General features: G+C 34.0%; 3 protein-coding genes across 6 annotated transcripts in view; all 3 read left to right on the top strand.

Annotated features, from left to right (window-relative positions):
* Positions 1 to 13,057, top strand: part of LOC123674888 (ETS translocation variant 4) — a 31,095-nt gene extending 18,038 nt beyond the window's left edge. For both annotated transcript variants that reach the window (XM_045610030.1, XM_045610031.1), the window contains 5 exons: positions 3,187 to 3,299; positions 9,861 to 9,944; positions 10,045 to 10,235; positions 11,443 to 11,551; positions 12,123 to 13,057. In XM_045610030.1, the coding sequence (XP_045465986.1) occupies positions 3,187 to 3,299; positions 9,861 to 9,944; positions 10,045 to 10,235; positions 11,443 to 11,551; positions 12,123 to 12,370 (745 nt within the window). In that variant the 3' untranslated portion in view covers positions 12,371 to 13,057. The remainder of the gene's footprint in view (positions 1 to 3,186; positions 3,300 to 9,860; positions 9,945 to 10,044; positions 10,236 to 11,442; positions 11,552 to 12,122) is intronic.
* On the top strand, positions 200 to 2,926 carry LOC123674887 (GPI ethanolamine phosphate transferase 1-like). 2 transcript variants are annotated; one of them, XM_045610029.1, is made up of 2 exons: positions 200 to 697; positions 810 to 950. In XM_045610029.1, the coding sequence occupies exons 1-2, from the start codon at positions 248 to 250 to the stop codon at positions 831 to 833; spliced, it is 474 nt and encodes a 157-aa protein (XP_045465985.1). In that variant the 5' UTR covers positions 200 to 247; the 3' UTR covers positions 834 to 950. The 2 variants fall into 2 exon arrangements, with proteins under 2 accessions (XP_045465985.1, XP_045465984.1); XM_045610028.1 differs by having other exon boundaries at positions 572 to 697; positions 810 to 2,926.
* Positions 13,058 to 16,440: 3,383 nt separating the features above from the next.
* LOC123674889 lies at positions 16,441 to 18,218 on the top strand. Of its 2 annotated transcripts, XM_045610033.1 has the most exons (4): positions 16,441 to 16,538; positions 16,629 to 16,926; positions 16,987 to 17,005; positions 17,487 to 18,218. In XM_045610033.1, exons 2-4 carry the CDS (start codon positions 16,759 to 16,761, stop codon positions 17,615 to 17,617), a joined length of 318 nt encoding a protein of 105 aa, XP_045465989.1. In that variant the 5' UTR covers positions 16,441 to 16,538; positions 16,629 to 16,758; the 3' UTR covers positions 17,618 to 18,218. The 2 variants fall into 2 exon arrangements, with proteins under 2 accessions (XP_045465989.1, XP_045465988.1); XM_045610032.1 differs by having other exon boundaries at positions 16,495 to 16,926.
* The last annotated feature ends 1,046 nt before the right edge of the window (positions 18,219 to 19,264 follow it).

The raw sequence follows: 19,264 nt of genomic DNA, 5'->3' as shown, positions 1-19,264 counted from the left end.
AGTATTAGTAGTTGAACTTATCTTCTTGTTAAAAATAGATGATTACATATTAAAAAAGCCAAAGGAACAGTCTATTACTGAAAAACTCCTGAAATTGACAAATACTCATAATATATTCCTTCTATGGATCACAAAAATAACGAATTTTATGTGCCTTGACAAGATGCATATCCAGTATTCCATGAAACCTCCAATGTCAACGATTTGTCAAATTAGATTTGATTGTTTCTAGAAGAGTTAGCTCAAAATGTTACAACTCATATCGATATCATTCTGCATTCATATCTTCTTGTTCTTAGCAGTATTGAACACATACTTCCAGAGCATTATCGAAACTGATCTCCCTTCGACGACATCAACTGACAATCCGCCAGCCAAGAGAATTTTGCTCATTATAGTGGATGGATTGAGGGCTCAAGCAATCCTGGGCGAAAACGAGAATGTTGCTCCATTCTTGAAGGACCTGAGAGACAGAAATAGTTCTTGGGGCATTTCTTATGGTGCTGCACCTACAGAGTCGAGAATAGGATCTAATGCTGTAATAGGAGGTTTTCGTGAAGATCCCAGAGCCATTTTGTATGCATGGAGTTACTATCCAGTAAAATACGATACCGTTTTTGAACAAAGCACCAACACTTGGTGTGTAGCTGGTGCAGAATGTATTGAGGATATATTCACTCGATATAGGACTAAAAATGTACGACTTTATTCATACCCTAAATTTCCTTATGTACATAATGGAGATATATGGAGTATAAATAAATTCGCATCTGTACTGAAAAACAAAAGTGAAATGGTCCATTTTTCAGATGCAGGCAACATATTCACAGTGATTTTGCCAAATCTTGATACAGTTGCCCATAACTATTATCACAAATATTCAAAAGAAGTGAGAAATGTGGACTTACACATCAAAAACATAACGAAGATATTCGGAAAAATATTTAAAGATAACAAAACTACCTTTCTAGTAACTTCAGATCATGGTATGAGACCAGATGCTGGACACGGATCAAATTATCCAACAGAAAGAGCTTCACCATTAATTTGTTGGGGCGCTGGTATTCACAAAGATCAGAAAAGAAAAAATGTGCGTAACATAGACATAGCACCACTAATTTCTGCTTTACTTGGAATCAATTTTCCCAGCAATTCTAGAGGAATTATTCCAATAGACTATTTGGATATTTCTCTTGAAGAGAAGTATAAACTACTCTTGAATAATCTTCATCAAATCTTCTATATTTATGAGAGGAGAAATGGAAGACTATCAAAAGGAACTCTGATCTACCGAAATCATTTGACTATGCAAAAAATCAAAAATCGACTCATAGAAATGTCAATAACGAATGGAACAATTACAAATGAAACCTTTACAAAAATTCGAGATTCAATCCAGATGGTTTTGGATGCTATACAGTATGATGAATTATACTTCACATATAACATCATATTTTCAGGATTACTCGCTGTATTGTTTTGGATTCTTTATTTATTCTCCATAATTCCAGGAGAAATTCCTGAAAATAAGAAGGAATATTTCATAACAAAGAAATTCATTCTACTTGTAATTTTTTACTTCAGTTGTATCAGCTCTGTTGTATACTCTGAAACATTTTTCTTTGCTTACTATGCTTTTCCAATAGGTTCTTTCTGTCTTTTGATGAATAACTACAAAAAATTTCTTAGCCTTTTTTATAAAAGTTATACGTGTCCTCCGTTGGTTTTGATTGCATTCTTCTTGTATTTCTATATATCATTGATATTAGGTTTTTATAGACACCAGTACTTTTCTGTGACATTTTTTATTATGTCTCTCCTTTCTTACATCTTACCTTTCACCAATCCAAAGTATTCTGGTGCGTGGAATCATACATGGGCCATCCTTTGTGTAATTTTATCCTTGTTTTCTTCTATTTCATTCAACTCGACATCAGAAATAGGAAGTTTATTGATACTTACTGGTTGTGTCCTATGGCATTTATCCAGTTTATATTATTTTTTCGAAATTATCATAAATAAGGAAGGTTTTCATGTAACAAGTGGACAATATCTTATAATATTAGTACAGAACCTTTGTTCATTTTCAGCTGTCATGATTCGTTTCGGAACACCTCCTATTGAAGATTGTTACAAATTTGTGATACTTATTGTATTAATTCCTCTAGTCTTGATTCCTTTCTCGATGAAAATAGCAGAATTAAAAATTTTTACCATTTTTCTGGGAGTTATTCCAGTTTTGATTATTATTTCTCTTCCTCAGGATCTTTTAGTACTTTCAGTATTTTCAATGCTTTTAATAAATTGTTATTCGATAGTGAAAATTGACGGTAGCAGTTATACTACACAATATTTACAATACTTTATCGTTTGTTTGATCATTATTGGAATGAATCTTTTCTGCTTAACAGGAATCGTGAACTTGTATAATTTAGATTACCCTAGATGGATAAACAATAGTGAAAAATATGAATGGGTCAAATATGATATTTATATATTGAAATTTTTTTTATCTATCGTTCTCACAGGTTGTATTTTGCGATATATTTTCCTTAAAACGGGAATGGAATTGAAAACATGCTTCATTTTCCTGGAAATATTTTTCAGTTCAATGTTGTTCCACATCATTTTAAGAATAAGGAACAGTGGATCTTGGTTACAAATGGGAACAAGCTTCATAAATTTCATTATTGTGAACTTTTTTCCTTTGTTTTCAATTCTATTCATTCAGGCTGCTCACTTTCTGATGGATTTTGGATTTCCTTTTTTGTTTGGTGAGAAACTCTTAGCTTTTACCAATAGTATATAATTCAAACAACTACTCATTTTTAAGTTTAATGCCTTCATATCATTAATAATCAAAGTATTATAAGCAGGTCAATGTGAATTCATAAAATAATTTAATAAACAACATTTTTATAAGGAATTTGATTCGAATGTAGATCTTAATAATTTCTGGAAGATATTTCAGTATATATTTTGTTCGGATAATTTGAGTACCTACATCAAGTGAACAGTGAACTATTGTCCTGTCGGTATATACTTATTCTTTAATAAGAAATGAATGTGATTGGAACACATAATTAGCACTTCATTTCTAATGCTGACATCATAATATTCAAACCAGAGAATTTATTCTTCTTCTGATCTACAGTTGTCGAAATCGGTCATTTTATTAATTTACAGATCGAATTCACCATTAAGTAAAAATGGCGATCAACAAGCTACACCTGCAATCTTCACTTCTTCTCCTCCAAGCTCGGTTCACTTACCAATTAAACAAGAACCTACAGAAGAAAGTAAGTACTAATTTATGTTACTAAAAGAAATAGTGTCGAATTCCGAGGGTATGGAATGTAGTGAAACTACGGGCTTATTCGTCTAACTTAGTATCTCCATAAACCGAGTAGGTGAACAATTCAGATATTTTCAACTTAGAAAGATAGTAGCGGCTTCATCAGTAGCGACTGATGATTGCCAGTGTCTGCAAGAAGACAGCAAATTTTTATGGGAATAGTAATTCATAAGTGACCCCATAAATCTGAAATTTCAAGAGAAATAGGGAAAACACTGACTTGATGTCAGAAGGATGTGGATGTGGATATGATCAATAAATCATATCTCATATGTTATACATATACAGTTTTATGGTCTTCAAGGACGCAATTGGCAGATTTATTATTTAGCACACAAAAACGTCTGACTTATTCTCTCTGCTTTATTCATTTGAAACTATCAAAAGAATATTCTCTTAAAATGTCAGCTAGTATTAGTAAACGTGTAAAATAAATGCAAATTACCGACAATTATTGAATTATTAGAGTTTGAACGGGGACGATTACTTTGACTAAAAGCTTGGGCTTTTATACCTCGATTTTGGTGCTAAACTGCAAATAAGTTTAGATATGGTGGCCTGTGATGAGATATTGTCAGGGATGACTTTTCTTCTTTTAGATTTGAGGACGTTTCCTCTTAATTTCTGCACTCAATCGATCTAATATCTTTTTCAAGATAGTCTACGAACAATATACCATGCACGTTCCAAAATACGGATGGCATAGCCTTGCCAGGTGATGTTTGAGATTATGGTCACTCTGTAGCCAAAAATATTTTGAGGGGATGGAATAGAAGAAAAACATCAAATTTTCTTATAAATCTTCTTGTAAATAATCTATTATACGGGGTGAGTCTAAAATATGATCCGAGGTTTCTGGAGGTGATAGTACATTCAAAAATAAGATTAGTTTCTGGTGGCATTCACCGTTCAGAAGTTATGAGGAGAAATTTTTTCAATTTTATCAACTTTGGAAGGATATATCTCCCTTGATATGCTTTTTGAGCCATAAGCTTTTTATTCATCGAACTATACTTAATTTTCAATGTACTATAACCTCCAAAAAGCTCGGTACTCGTACACATTTAGATTCACACTGTATACGTTATCATAAAAAAAACATTACAGAAATATACACCTTCTTGTTGGAAAATTGAACTTTCTAGCTTTCTTCGCAGAGAAGACACCGTTCACCTCCTCGGTGTCGATGACAATTCTGCGGCAGATTGATCTTAAAGCCAAAACATATAATCTTTTCTGCCTTCTGAAATGTCTTAGATAAGTTTTGAAGTATTTATAAAAAAAGAATGTCCTTTCCTTTCGGGGTTACATGTGTTAACAGGCAGTGTGTCCAAAATTTTTAAAGATTTGTGAATTTTTGATATAAGAACTGGTCGCATTCTCGGAAATCATCAATAGCACATGTTGGTTTGGATTTTTTTGTCATTTAGTATACTATCAAATCTTTGATTTATTCAATCGACTGCGGAGGCTCAAATTTTTCAAACGGTTTTGAGGTGGCTCTTTGTTAAGTTTGTAAGCGATCCTTTCCAGTACATTCAATAATCATCCCTCATATTTCCCCACCCCGAAAAGCAGCCAGTGTTTATGTAATGGATCATCTCGGCGAGGGTGAATGTCGAGCCTCGATTTTATTAATATTGATCAACTTCAATTAAAATCTTCGTGACTGGTGGGCGATGGTGCTTCGGGGCAGTGGCAGAGACCCGCCAAAAGGTATCGCCAAACAAGCTGATTAATAACTAACCACCCTTTGTTAAATTTGCGAACATTTAATCTGCTGTTTGCATTTTATATTATTTTGTGAACTACGTACCCCAGGTTGTTGGATTGGATGCCGATCAGGTTCGTTCGCGAAGGCAATTTGGACTGGCCTATTATTTTTGGAGTTTTTTTTTAATATTCTAGGAAATATTCTTCAAGAAATCTAGAAAATAAGGGATACATTATCAGTTCAGGATTTCTTACTATAAATTATAAATCCCATATCACACCATGCCTTTTTCATGTATATTTCTATGACTCCCAAAATGTCTAAATCCAAGTCCACCAACATTATTTTTTATCCGATTGGCATAACATAACTCGAATTGGGAAGGACGCAGATTATAACAGAGGACAACAGCTTTTAATGATTTAATTTCTAGTTTTGTTGATTTTATTAGTAAAGAAAATGTAATAATATATCTAAACAAAAGATAAACATAACCTATAATAACTATGGAATGGTGGAATAGTTGTGAATATATTTATCAGCAATAAATTCAAAATCTAAGCAGAATTGAACCCCTAATTGTTTATCATATCAAATAGAATTGGCCACATGATTTCTTCACCTCTACATACATGCATTTTCAAGCATTTTCTGGATTTATAACGACTCAAACATCATTAAAAACCACAGGAAAACACCAACAGACTGAAAGAACTGAAATTTTTCTGCACAATCATTAGATTTCATGAAAAATTTCACTCAAATAATCTTTTTGTTTCATAGCGAGGGCATCAAGAATGTGGACGTTATGATGGTTTGATGAAAATAACAAATTTCAAATTTTCTAGACTAGATCTAAACTAGAAACTAATCAGAAACTGAAGGAAAATATCGAAATGAAGTCTTCAGTTTCTTTGCAACTGCTGTAGTTCCATGATCTATCATTAGACGATTGAATTTGAACCATCCTGTATTTTGAAAATCATGCACTGCATTCACGTAGCGATCTATTTTATAGAATAACATCGATTTTGAATGTTTTTCCACAAAGGACACACTTCTTATTACCATCAAAATACATTGAGATTATTACCTAAATAAATCAAAAATTCAGAAAACAAACTTTAACCTCGCCAAACCTCGTGAAACAACCTAAAGCACTAGGTGCGCAATAGTTGCCGTTGGATTTCAGCAAGTATATACAGAAAATACATAATAAATATTCTGTTTACTATGAAGTCGACAATTAGCAAAAATATCGGATTCCAAATATTCAAATTTGCTTATTCAATTATTTTATCTTACTGAAATATTGGATTGTTGAGCCGGTTAAGGTAAGGAAGAACATATGGCTGACCTACTTGTATGAGCAATAGCATCCCATACCATAACGCCTACTGTCCGGTGTATAGAACTCTCAACATCAAACTGAGGTTCACATCTTTCTCACCGACCTCGTCTAACCCTTCTTCGGCCATCATGTGCACATGAAGAGAATCGAGATTCATCAGAAAAGACGACCTGATGCCATTCCACATATCAATGTTGAGGTTCTCTGCACCACTGTAATCGTTGCCGGCGATGCTCAACCGTCAGAGATAAAACAAGATGGGGTCGATAATGCTGCTGTCCAAAAGACCTTATCCGGCGGTAAACCATTCGGACAGTTACAGGATGGCCTTGTTCTCCAAACCACTAATCAACCAAAGATCGAGTTGTCACAAATCGGTCTCTAATGGCCATAAGTCATAGACGTCGATCTTGAACTTCATTTGTGCCCCTTCGACGTCCGGTGCCTACTCTTCTTCGATTTTGGGTATTATCAAACCACGCTTGACAACATACCATAACAGTAGTTGGATTTCTGTTCGTACGGTTAGCGATTTCCCGAAATGACAACCCTGCCTCCAATAGACCATGAATTCGACCTCTTTCAAATTCACTTAGCTGGCGATAAATTCCGCGTACACGTGTCTCCTCGAACAGCTGATTTATTGTTAAATTCACAAAACTTGCAAGAAACGACTACACTATTCAAGTAAAAACAAATTTTCACATGGAAAAACCTTCACGATTTTTTTCTCCAAATTCAATCATTTACTTATTGCTATACCATCTAGGTTTTACCAAAAAAATTCAGAATTTAAACAGCTCCTTCTGGGTTTTGCAGTTTCTTCATCAGTTTATGTCTATATATATCACAATCCGACAACATTTATCTGTATGAAACCAACCAAATCTCATTTGTATATCTCGACCGATTTCAGACCAATTAATAAATAGTACATTTTTAAGGAAAACTTCTCTGCTTTATGCAAAATCGCCCCTTGAAATTTGTCGCACTTATTCACTAACACCCTGGACTTCAAAACCACTCCCTATATGTATGAACATATTTTCATCAAACTCAACGAATACCCGCACACGTTCTTGAATCGACGGATACGACAGCTCAAAGGCGTTTTTCCTCGCGCCCTCAATATTCCCGCCTCATCAGCCAACTCAAAATTCCGCGGTCGCGTCCGTTGTATTCTTATAATCAAATCATCGGCGTCCCACGGATCACCCTCTTTTGCATGCGACAACGCCGTCTTGCACGTAATATGTTTATCGGCGCAATGCGTCTCGTGCAGATTTTAATCGCGAAAGAATGAATTTTTGATTTTCAATAAACTCGGCACATTACTCATTTTCGTCACGTTTGCCGTATCGATGGGCAGGAAATTGTATCGCGGTTTTTCCGAAGACCCCCAGAGGCTATGCTCTGATCGGATTATGTGTGTTTATGAAACGCATTCAGATTCAACAGCCGATACGCGGATTAATATATGGGATTTAACGCGACTTGTCACTTTTGTATAGAAAGCTTCATTTTTATGTATTTTGCGTTACGCCGAAGACGTACTTGGTTTGGGTGTTTTTTTGGAGGGGTGAATTATAAAGGTGGGTTCTTCTTTGCATACAGAGTCGATAGAAGCTCATAAAGACTTCAAGACATTTGAGCAATCTGAGCATTGGAAATGAAATTCAATCGTTCTGATGGCATAGTCCTAAAGTTTGATTAACATAACACTTATTTGCCGAGAACATTAGAGTGGTTCAAGTTCAAATTCCAGGGTTAAGACCATTGAAATCAGGCCATCAATTTGGAATAATCGAAGGTTTCTTTTATATAAGGTGTCGTGAAGAGAAATCCATTATTTTTGCATGAAAAACGAGGCTTTTTGGTGAGACGTTCTTGAGCCAAGTTTGTGTAGGTGCGCCCTCTCTTTAACGATTATGATGTTTCGTCCCGAGATCGCTGGTGTACACTTCAGTTAGGCAATCCAGCGGTCTCTGCCTAAGACACCCTTTCACCATCGTGGAGAGATGACTCTGCTGCATCGCGATGACTCCTATAAATCCGCCGGGGTAAAGTGGAGTGTGGCGCGACACTCATAATGCCATCTCTTGGGCAGACAGAGTCACTACACTTTAATTACCATAGTTACAATTTTGTTCGATAACTTGTTTCACCAGCAAAATTGTTCGCGTGGATGCATAAGAACCTTGAACTAAGCTCCCGAAACTTCTGGCCAGTCACTATCGATGTTGACTGACGTTGTCCTGATGGAACACAATTCCTCTCTTATTGGCTAAAGCTGGCCCCTTCTGGCTGATTGTTTCCTTCAGACGGTTCAATTATTTGACAGTACAGTTCCAAGTTAACAATTGTTGCGTAAGGGAGCAGCTCATAGTAGATAATCCTGCCAATCCTGTCAAACACACAGCAGAACCTTCCTGGTCGTCAATCCTAGCTTGGCCATCGTTTCCGCCGGCTCACCGCGTTTCAACCACGACCTTTTTCGCTTAACGTTGCCTTGAGTCATTTTATGACCAGTTGCCAACCGCTTCAAAAATGGGTCGATTTTGCGGCGATTCGCATTTGTAAATTCGGTTCATGAGGTTTTTTCCGTTAATTCGCGTGGTAACCATACATCGCACTCCTTCTTGAGACCAGCCTTGTGCAAATGGTTCCAAACGGTTTTTTGTGCAATCTTCAGTTTTTGGCAACCGAAACAGTGATTACATGACTGTCGGAGTCTACAATGTCCTTAATTTAATCGATATTTTCGACAATTGACCTTCCAGTGCGTGGTGCATCTTTGGCATACAAAATTACAGAAACGGAATCGACGACACCAAAATTGCGCGTGATTGGCTGTTACAGTATCAGAACTACGAACATCATTCACATTTTTAGCTACCTGGCTTGAATTTTCGCCCCTATCGAAGGTAAACTGTAGAATACGAGTAGAGCGTATTTTCTCTTTGTTAGTGTCCATCTTTGTCGCGCGCTTAATCCAAACTGAGACAACTAATCACAAAAGTTTCTGATGTACAAAATCTCATCTTTCTAATGCCATCTAGTGGAACCGAATTCTGTAACATTTTGAATCAACTGCAAATGAAATTTTATTAGCAATACATTATTCAAAGGTTTTCGAGTTCGATAATTCAACTTTCAACTTCTATTGTAAGAATCTCAAAAAACATTGGACAATAACTGAACAAATGAAGCACTCCAAACAAAATCTCATATAAAATAAAATCCTTGATGTTTGATTTAAGTGCTTTGGAAAATACTTCCTTTTCGACCTTATGCATACGTTTAATTGCAAGAAAATTACATTTTCTGTAATAAAAGTGTGCATGGAAGAAGTTGATTGAGTATAGTAGAAAGAAATTTAAGTATTTCACTATCAAAATATAAAATGCAAGAAATTACAGAATTGTGATTTTTTGTTTCAGACAATGTACGACTATTCGATAAAAACAGATGTGATCAAACAAAAACTCCACATAAGAATCAATATAATTCAATAAATATCAACAGTAAGTACCTTTCAAATTTCAATCATTCAGATTCGAAGTCTGAAAAATGTATCAACAATTTTATCTGATGTAAAACAGCAATGAATGATGTTTCTTTCAGAATTAGAGAAACAAGTCGAAGATAGAAGAAACGATGCTAAAATGAACAGTTTAAACATATCAACAGGCCGTCGGGGTTCTCTACAACTCTGGCAATTCCTCGTAGCGCTTCTTGACACCCCTGACGCCAGTGCAGGATGCATAGCATGGACTGGTAGAGGGATGGAATTCAAACTGATAGAACCAGAAGAGGTTCGTCATTTTATCCATTTCCAAAATTTCCCCTTCGTCCATTGGCAAAATATACAGTGTATAGGAACAAAATTCACAACTCTATAATGAAATGTTTTCAAGCAAAACGCTCGGACAGGTCAATTTTAGTTTTTAATTAACCTCCTTAGAGTTTAAAATTTTACCTATGATGTCATTCGTTACTACATAGTGACGTCATAATTCCTTTCAAAATGACTACCGCTAATTCTTCGCCTTAACTTTTCTCAATCATTTGGTCTATAAAATGAACCTTTTTTAGCGAGTCGTTCTCGAGCCAATGTCATAGGTGCGCCCTCTCTCTAGAGATTACGATGTTTCATCCCATGATCGCTAGTGGACTCTTCAGTTAAGCAATCCATCAATCTCTGCCTAAAACAGCCTCTCGCACACTCGTGGAGAGGTGACTCTGTCCCTGTTCCATAAACCTGCCAGTACCGAAGTAGAGTGTGCGACGCCCATAACGCCACCTATCGGGCTGACATAGTCACTACATTTCGATTTTGAATGACACCACAAACAAAATCAAAGAAGGAAGTCTGGAGAATGCAGAGGCTATAGGTCTTCGAGGTCCTCTCCATCTTCCAGGTGAATATTTAGTGACTGTTCTGGCAGCAATGTTTCGAAATGATGGCGGAGCAGATGTACCCCATCAGGATTTTTGTTTTCTACAAGATGGGGCTCCTCACATTGAAATAAACAACCATTAATATCTTGAGACCACATTTCCTGGAAAGTACCAGATAATTGCTGCCAGAGTAGGCACTAAATATTCACCTGGAAGGTGGATAGGACATCCAGGATCTATTGAGTAGGCTCTGCGTTCTCCATACTCCCTTTATTGACTTTTTTTGTGGGGTCATTTAAAATCAAAAGATTTTTATTTCAATAGACGAAATGATTTAGAAGCGTTACGGCAAAGAGGTCATTCAAAAAAGAAGACATGATGTCATAAGTAGAATTTTTATGCCATAAGGTGGTTTATTAAAAACTATCTGACCTATCTGAGCTTTTACTTGGAAACCTTGAATAAGGAACTTTGATTCTTTAATTTATCCATACAATTAATATCAGCGTTTGCCATCTAAAATCCGATATCGGTTAGAAAAAAGAGGTTGTGGTGACAAGATATTCCTGAAATTAAAATTACTACAGATGAAAAGTATTTTATCATCATTTAATTCTTCAGGTTGCCAGAAGATGGGGTGCCCAGAAAAATCGCCCAGCTATGAATTATGACAAACTGAGCCGATCTTTGAGGTACTATTACGAAAAAGGGATAATGCAGAAAGTAGCGGGTAGGTAACTTATTAATGTTGAATAAAATAGACAGCATTGGTTTAGTGTACCCATATCTGTAGGTCTGGGTATGTTCTAATAATTCTTATTTGATTGCAATGAATTTTAGTATAGATCTTCAGTTTAGGTCGTAAATGGTAAAATTTAGCTTTTCCAGATGGAAACGATATATGTTTTGTTATTCACACATTTTAATACGCCCAGTTTATTCCCAAACTATTTGAAAATGTGGCTCTAATGAAACCTAATGATACTGTGTCGAAAAAATATTCGAAAATTTCAGCAATTAACCGTATAATAGATGGTTGAATATCAGGTTGGGGAAATAATTTAGTATTACTCGTTTTGAACCATTTGCAATAGGCTAAAAAAGGTTGATGTTCGAGTGCCAAAGAGTTTCCATCTGCGAATCGCTGATGAATATGTAGTTGTAAGAGGTATATTTCCGAAAATTTCAGCTAAATTCACTCATGCTTAGAATGTTTACGCATATATTGAGGGAAATTTTTCAATTATTATTTTGTATTTCTTTCCAAATATTCTATTTGTTTATCCCGAATCTGTCCGTAGGAGAAAGATATGTCTACAAATTCGTCTGCGACCCAGAAGCACTTTTCACGATGGCTTGGAACGGAGCGACATCTGAAGGATCCCTAAGAAGCCATTCAGTTGGACATTCGGATAGTATTTGCGGTAAAAACGATGCACATCATATTGCTTACACAGACATGCTCAATTTTTACAACTGTGGAATTACACACTCCTATCAACATCTCCATCCGTATTTACAAGAATCTAAACGATCCAGATACCCTTGAAAGTGGAAATGTCACATTTGTAGAATAGAGATTTTATCTTTTTTTTTATTGTAAAGATCATAAGCGCCTAGTTTTCGATTCGTAGAAATATTTTATTCAGGATTTATATTTCTGGTGAAAAATGCATTAGAAGTTGCATTTCGCCCCTTTAATATAAGACAACAAATCCAATATAATATTCACAGGTAGCCTTTTCATCCGTAAAACATTCCTTCAATGCAACTCTTCAAAAATTTTTAGAAATTTTTTTTTCTAATTTTAAAAGTATGTAACTTTTCAAAGAAAGGCCTAAGAGCTTTGGATTTCATGAAATATCCCCTTTAATTTTCGTCAAAGATTCATCCCCTAAAAATGTTCGTAATCGCCAGCCTGTATATTAAACTATTGAATTTTATCAATTTGTACGCCAAATTTGTATAGTTCATGTTCTAACTGTTTATTGGAAATGAAGAAAATAAGAAAAATGTTCAAAAATATGTCATCCTATCGTCATTTTCCGCTCTTTATAAGCCATGGCTGGGAAAAGCATTCAACATAATGTTGTGAATATCTACTTCTACTTACAATTTGTAGGTTTACTGGAACCAAGGGGAAAAGTAAAAAATGATTCTTATGTTACGGGTAATAGTTCATAGATAGATACCTTTCACATACATCAATTTATATTTCTTCAGTATTTTTAGCATTGAAAAACTACGAAATTGTCCTTCGTGCTCGTGAGTTTGATTTTCCTAAGAATACGGTAGAAATGCATTGGATTATTCATTTGCAATTACATTTTGTATTCAACATTTCTAAAGATAAATGAAAAAATGAATCAGATGTACCAAAACATTACAAAATTACAAACTCAACCTACACTGGTATTCAATGAGTCCATATGATTTGTCCCCAGTATTCGAAAAATCTCCATTCCAATCAGTGGCGTACCCAGACATAAGCCTTGGCGGATAAAGAAAAAAATTTTCAAATTTTCCTTCTCTTGAATAAGTTTTCCAAAGAATTTTGCTTACTTATAATAATATTGTGATATATAAGGTTGTTACATATAATGGATATTCCTTATGGGGGGGGGGGGGGGGAATATCCCCTTATCCCCCCCTTGGGTACACCACTGATACCAATTTTCTCAAATCATCAACTCGTTCATTAGACAAAATAATTTTTTAAGAATATAGGTACCCTTACTGAAAGTACAATGAAAATGTGAATCTGAATTCCCGAGGTACCTGCAAATTGAGGTAAATATGTGCTTTTTTCTTTCAATATTTGGCACAGTTTGGAAAAATATTTCTCTAATTCTGTGGTTATTCCGTTCATTCTTCCACATCTTGTAGAACAAAATCGTGCGAGAATATATCAGAAACGCACAGTTTTCATGGTTATATTTTATTATTCTATGTTGGCACTCCGAACTTTCCGCTACGGCTTTATCTGTCAATTCATCAAATTGCCTTAAAGAAATCAGTTCTGCCAACCAACATTTTTCAATGCAAAAATCACTAAATTATATTTATGGAAATATTTCATTAATTTCAATGAAAATGCAATGAATTAGAGAAAATAATGTATAATACACGTACAGAAGGCTCATTCTACCACTCGTTCATTCCAAAACTCGCCACTTCGTGGCTCGTTTTTGAATTTTGAACTCGTGGAAGAATATCAATGCCTTCTGCACTTGTATTATAAATAACTATTCTACCATTTTTATAACCGTTTTTTGTTATTATTGATATAACGTTCCAATCATGAAACTTCAATTATACCGGGTGATTCCTATCTGCGGTACGAAACTTCAGAGAGTGATTCGATCGTTAGGTCATTTAAAAAAAGTCCTACGAACATAATGTTCGGAGTTTCCCGCGTTAGGTATTTATTCCTAAATTATAGTAAATATTCCGATTTGTTGAAATTTGATAAAATTATTGGAAGTAATGAGGCGCTTATTTAACCCTAATTAACAGTTCCCGGAAGGCTTACGGAACCACAACGACCCCAGTTCGAATAATAATAATAAAAACCAAAACTAGATTGAAATTATTAGCTTCAGTGGCGTCTCAGTGGGCTCAACGGAAAAAAACGACGCCACTGACTTTTTTATGGTTTTTCTTTTAATTTTTCAAGACTGAGACACTAAAACTAAAAATAAAATTTTTGGGTCTCCTGTGTTTTCTACATATCAAGTTTCGTTTTCGAGAAAAAAATTATATTGTACCTGTATCATGAACACTATGGATAGTTTTTAAAATTAGTTATTATGATTTTTTTTTAAGCGAAGAATATAGGTACACGAGACCAGAATTTTGTATTTTTAGTTGTAATCTAAAAAATAAAAACTGCAATAGAAAATATTTAAGACAATTTATAAATACCTATCTACCATTTTTTTAAACATCAAGAATCTCAGAAACGAAGCAACTACGGACATATGTCCGACTTTTATTTTCAAAAGACCTAACGAATCACTCTCTGAAATTTCTTACCATAGATATAGGAATCACGCTTCATATTATCTTCAAAATGAATAATTATCAGTTTATTAAAATATCGTGAATCATTGAAAGATTCAATTGCTATAAAATATACTTAACTCATATCAAAGACAAAATCATATCTAACAATAATTACCAGGGCCGGCGTTAGGGGTGAAACAGTGAGGCGACTCTTTCAGGCTCCTCTGTTTGAAGAGCAGCAATTCGGCCCAGTTTGTTGGTCGCCTTTTCATATTTCATCCTTGATTTTTAAAAACAACATAAGGTTGTTCCAATCCGCTGCTTTTGTCAACATTCCCTGCATCCCTGCAATAAAAATATCCAAACCGCCTTTACTGAGCCGCCTATATAATAAAAAACACATGGCAGGCCATCCATGATAAACATAACTCCCTATAACTCTCATTGAAAAGGGGATGCCGGATGTAATCATTATGTATTTCACTAAAAAAAACGGCACTAACTTCTCTTTCGAATTATTTGGCCGGCCCTGATAATGACATAAAAGAATATTCTCTACTGGAAGTCATTCCACATTAAACTGCAAACTATATCTGGCACGTTAGTATTCTTCTATGAACACGATTATCACCATATTCCATTAACTTTTCCACTATAGTGTAAATAAATAAGTATAAGAATGTAAATATTTCAATCACTTGATTAAATCTATCTTACAATTAGTTGTTTCTCTTGATTTATGTTTTGTATATCAAGTATCAAGCTGTTATACGAGTATATTATGTTGTTCTAGAAAATTATTAAATGTGTATCTGAAAAATGTTTTATTTCAAATAACGACTATATTTGAGGGTTTTTCAATAAGAGCATGATCATCAAATTTTGGATCATTTTGACTGTCATAATATTCATCATCATAGATCACTAGAGGTGGCAATAGAAGTTGGTAAACATGAAGCGTTACATGACAGAACTTGCTGATTTCAGTTGGATTTCTTCGTTAACAGGAAAATCTACCGCATTTGCAAGTTAATGAGCGTCAATAATTCATTGACGGTAAATGGCGCACCTTATTATGCTATGATAATCAAGTTTTTATACCCTAGTTCAAAGATAATATTTTGCTTCACAATGCATGACTCCAGCAGGACGGTGCCTGCATAGCCTGCACTTTCCATTATCTCCCGGGACAAGGATGGCACAGACCAATCTATGCTGAAGGTCTCGCACTACATCTTTCTTCAGTTATTCACTCAATTTCTGGTTCGGCGAATTCTAGCGAATTAATTTGACTAAGCAGCTCTCCAAGGAGTACATTTTATCGATCCTTTTCCCACTAATAACTCTCTTAGTTAATATATCGGACTATCGGTGCTATTTGTTACAAAATTCAGTAAAAGTAACAAATTGAAAAGGAATAGAGAAAACTCGATTCGGTAACGAAATGGTAAATGCTATTATATCCGAGCAATTGCCTTTTCTAACTTTGAGTAGTATAGTATAGATATAAACGACAAACCATTCGAAATTTTTAAAACATTTTTGGTATTCTGATGATAATGAAAATAAATAATTGGAACACATCTCATAAATATTGAGTTTTCAGTTTTCTCAAATAACTCTATGCTCACTGCTCAGGGACGAACATGTCAATACGATTGTGTCACTGCACTGTCAGTGTCATTTACAAATTGTTTGTATACATTGAACGGGTAATAATATGCAAGTCAATTCATTTCTTATTATTTAATGTTATAATAATTCTGTTTTCATAAAATTGAATAATTTACATACGTTCAAAGGAATGGGTAAATTGAGGCTTTCGTTTTCATATGACTATTTTTTTCTAACTGGAGGGATGTTGCTTATGCTTAATTTAACTACACATTGATCAAAGCAGAAACTCAGTGAAGCATTGAACCGTATATTGCCATGGCTGATTTACACTTGGATATCCAGTTATCACTAGAACTCAGAATGGCAGAGTTCAAATCTGACCCAGAAAAAATGCAGGAAGTCAATGCATTTTTAGATGAATTATTTAAAAAAGCAGTGAAAGAAGCAGGACAAAGAAAAGAGGTTGAAGAAAAGGCAAAAGCTGTGAGTATTTTCTCAACTTGATATATTATAAGAGGTGCTAATTTTTCCTCATCTTTTCAGGAATCCTCCAATTCACATAGTAAGTATAAAAAGCTGTTGAATGTGTTGACAAGTGTTAATTGTTATATATTTTCATTCACAAAACGCTACATACAATCTGAAGCAGCAAATATTACTTGCTTTTCAATTTGATGAGTTCAAGTCAGAAAGAAAACATAATTATACATATATTTAGTCACTTGTTCTGTGAAATTCTCAAATTTTTAATATAACCTGATTTTTTTAGTACTCAATCAAGTTATTTATTTCTATTAGAAATGCATGGGAATTATATGTTTTGTAGTATAGTAGTTGATGTAGGTACAGGGGATCAACACTCCTCTTTATTACCGATAAGTTCTCAGTTTTTATAACTCATACAAGCTCTTAGATGTGTTCACAATAGTCTTGGTAAGTCAGAATCAAAAGCATTCAATCTTTCATTTAAATAGAAGTGATATAAGACTTTATAGCTTTGAATAATTTTTTGTTTTAAAAATTCAATATTTTGCTTGTTTTAGATGGAACCAAAAAAATAGGTGCTTGGTCTAGTAGAGCTAGAACATCAGCAAGATCATTTGCATCAAGATTGATTACTACCATTTGCAACTGCACAAATTCAGTTCGTAATGTAGTAATCAACAAGAACTGAAATTTTTAGAACTCAATTTTTGTTTCAGTCCCCAATGACTTTAAAATGGAAACGCAAATATTGTAACAGATTTATTGATGTTGTTTTAATGATTTTTGATGTTAACTAAGTTTAAGTTGTTGAAATTTTCTGTTGATATTTATTCCTCGTTCCACATTGGAAATATTGTTAATAACTTTATTCTTGACAGCTTTATTTATGACGTTCTTTCAGGATAATTTATAACAGGAAAGTGTTAATTTGGATTGATTAATCTCAAAAGGGGATCCATGTTCCAAATAATTTTATAATAATTATTTTATGAGGTTTATATATTTATATTCATTTATAAGTTGGAGAAATGACATTCCAACATCATGAAAATATATTTTTTCATATAAATCTATTTTTCATGAATATTCTTGATCAATATCTCTGAAGATTGAAATTATTAAGCAGATTTTGGCTATATTTTATGAAAGTTCATTGTACATCATTTTATTTCAAGATTCCAAGTATTAAATATCACTCCGTATTGAGTTGAATTTTAAATTTACAGAGAAAAATTGGGGCACTGAAAAATTTTTCAGAAGTCAATAATGCTACTTTGTGCATTTATTTAAAATTGGGAAATTTAAAAGAAAGCTGAAAAATGTTATTGGATGAAGAAGACATTTTACAATTTTTGAGAACTATTAATTAATAAATGTCTTCCTTGAATTATTTGCATTTATAGTAGTATTCACATAACATTTTAGGTTCATAATACTGAAAAAGAAATGCTCAGACTTATCCATTGAGGTTTTCAATAGAAAAAAGTCAAAGTTGTATATCTATCAATTAATTTGATATATTGTAGCAAAAACTATACAGTTATGAAATGAAACCATTTGAAAACAACAAAGTGGAAGAAAAATTTGTTACTTCAAATATTTTCTCAAAATTGGTTGTTATGGTGAAAAAACTTCTTAGAGTACCATTTTGGAATTCCCAATCTGAGTTGTATTTGAAAATTTTGTTAAAATATGAAAGCTCACAGCATCCAATAATATGAACTAGTTCATTTTATTGATATCAATTATTTAACAGTGTTTATTTTCGTGACGAACTGTGATTTATGGAGAAAAGGTGAATATTAAAACAGCCGCATGTAAAATCCTGAGCATCAAAAACTAATAATTCTTCAGGTTCAACAAAATTTTTTAGTGCATTTCTCTCTGCTCAGAAATTTCAAGATTTTCTTGATGTCTTGGCATTTAAAGCAATTAATTTCTATCAACATTAAATTAAGTGGTAGTTCTACTTTACAACTATAATCAAGTGTTCTGGGCATTTTGTTGTAACTACACTATTTTTACTTGAAACTTATCCAGGTTCTCATTCTAACAGCCTGTATATGAAAACTAAAATGTGTAATGGGTGTGAAAATAGGTGGTGCTACATTCACTGGTAGCATTTAAATGTTAACTTGATGTGAATAACTGTAATAAATGTCTTTCATGCTATTGACCAAACTGTTCTATCTTATGTACTATCAAGCAATAAACTCTTATTTGACAGGTATTAATTTCCACTTGTTGGTAAGAGAACCTCCAAAATGTTAAAAAGATATGTAAGGATTAAGGTCCAGCTGAAAAAAAATTTCCTTCCATTCATCCTTCCAGCAAT

This window comes from Harmonia axyridis, chromosome 3 (assembly GCF_914767665.1).
Source record: "Harmonia axyridis chromosome 3, icHarAxyr1.1, whole genome shotgun sequence".
In the NCBI taxonomy this organism is placed as follows: Eukaryota; Metazoa; Arthropoda; class Insecta; order Coleoptera; family Coccinellidae; genus Harmonia; species Harmonia axyridis.
Note: the sequence above shows the minus strand (reverse complement) of the source record. Positions and strands in the feature narration are given on the sequence as shown.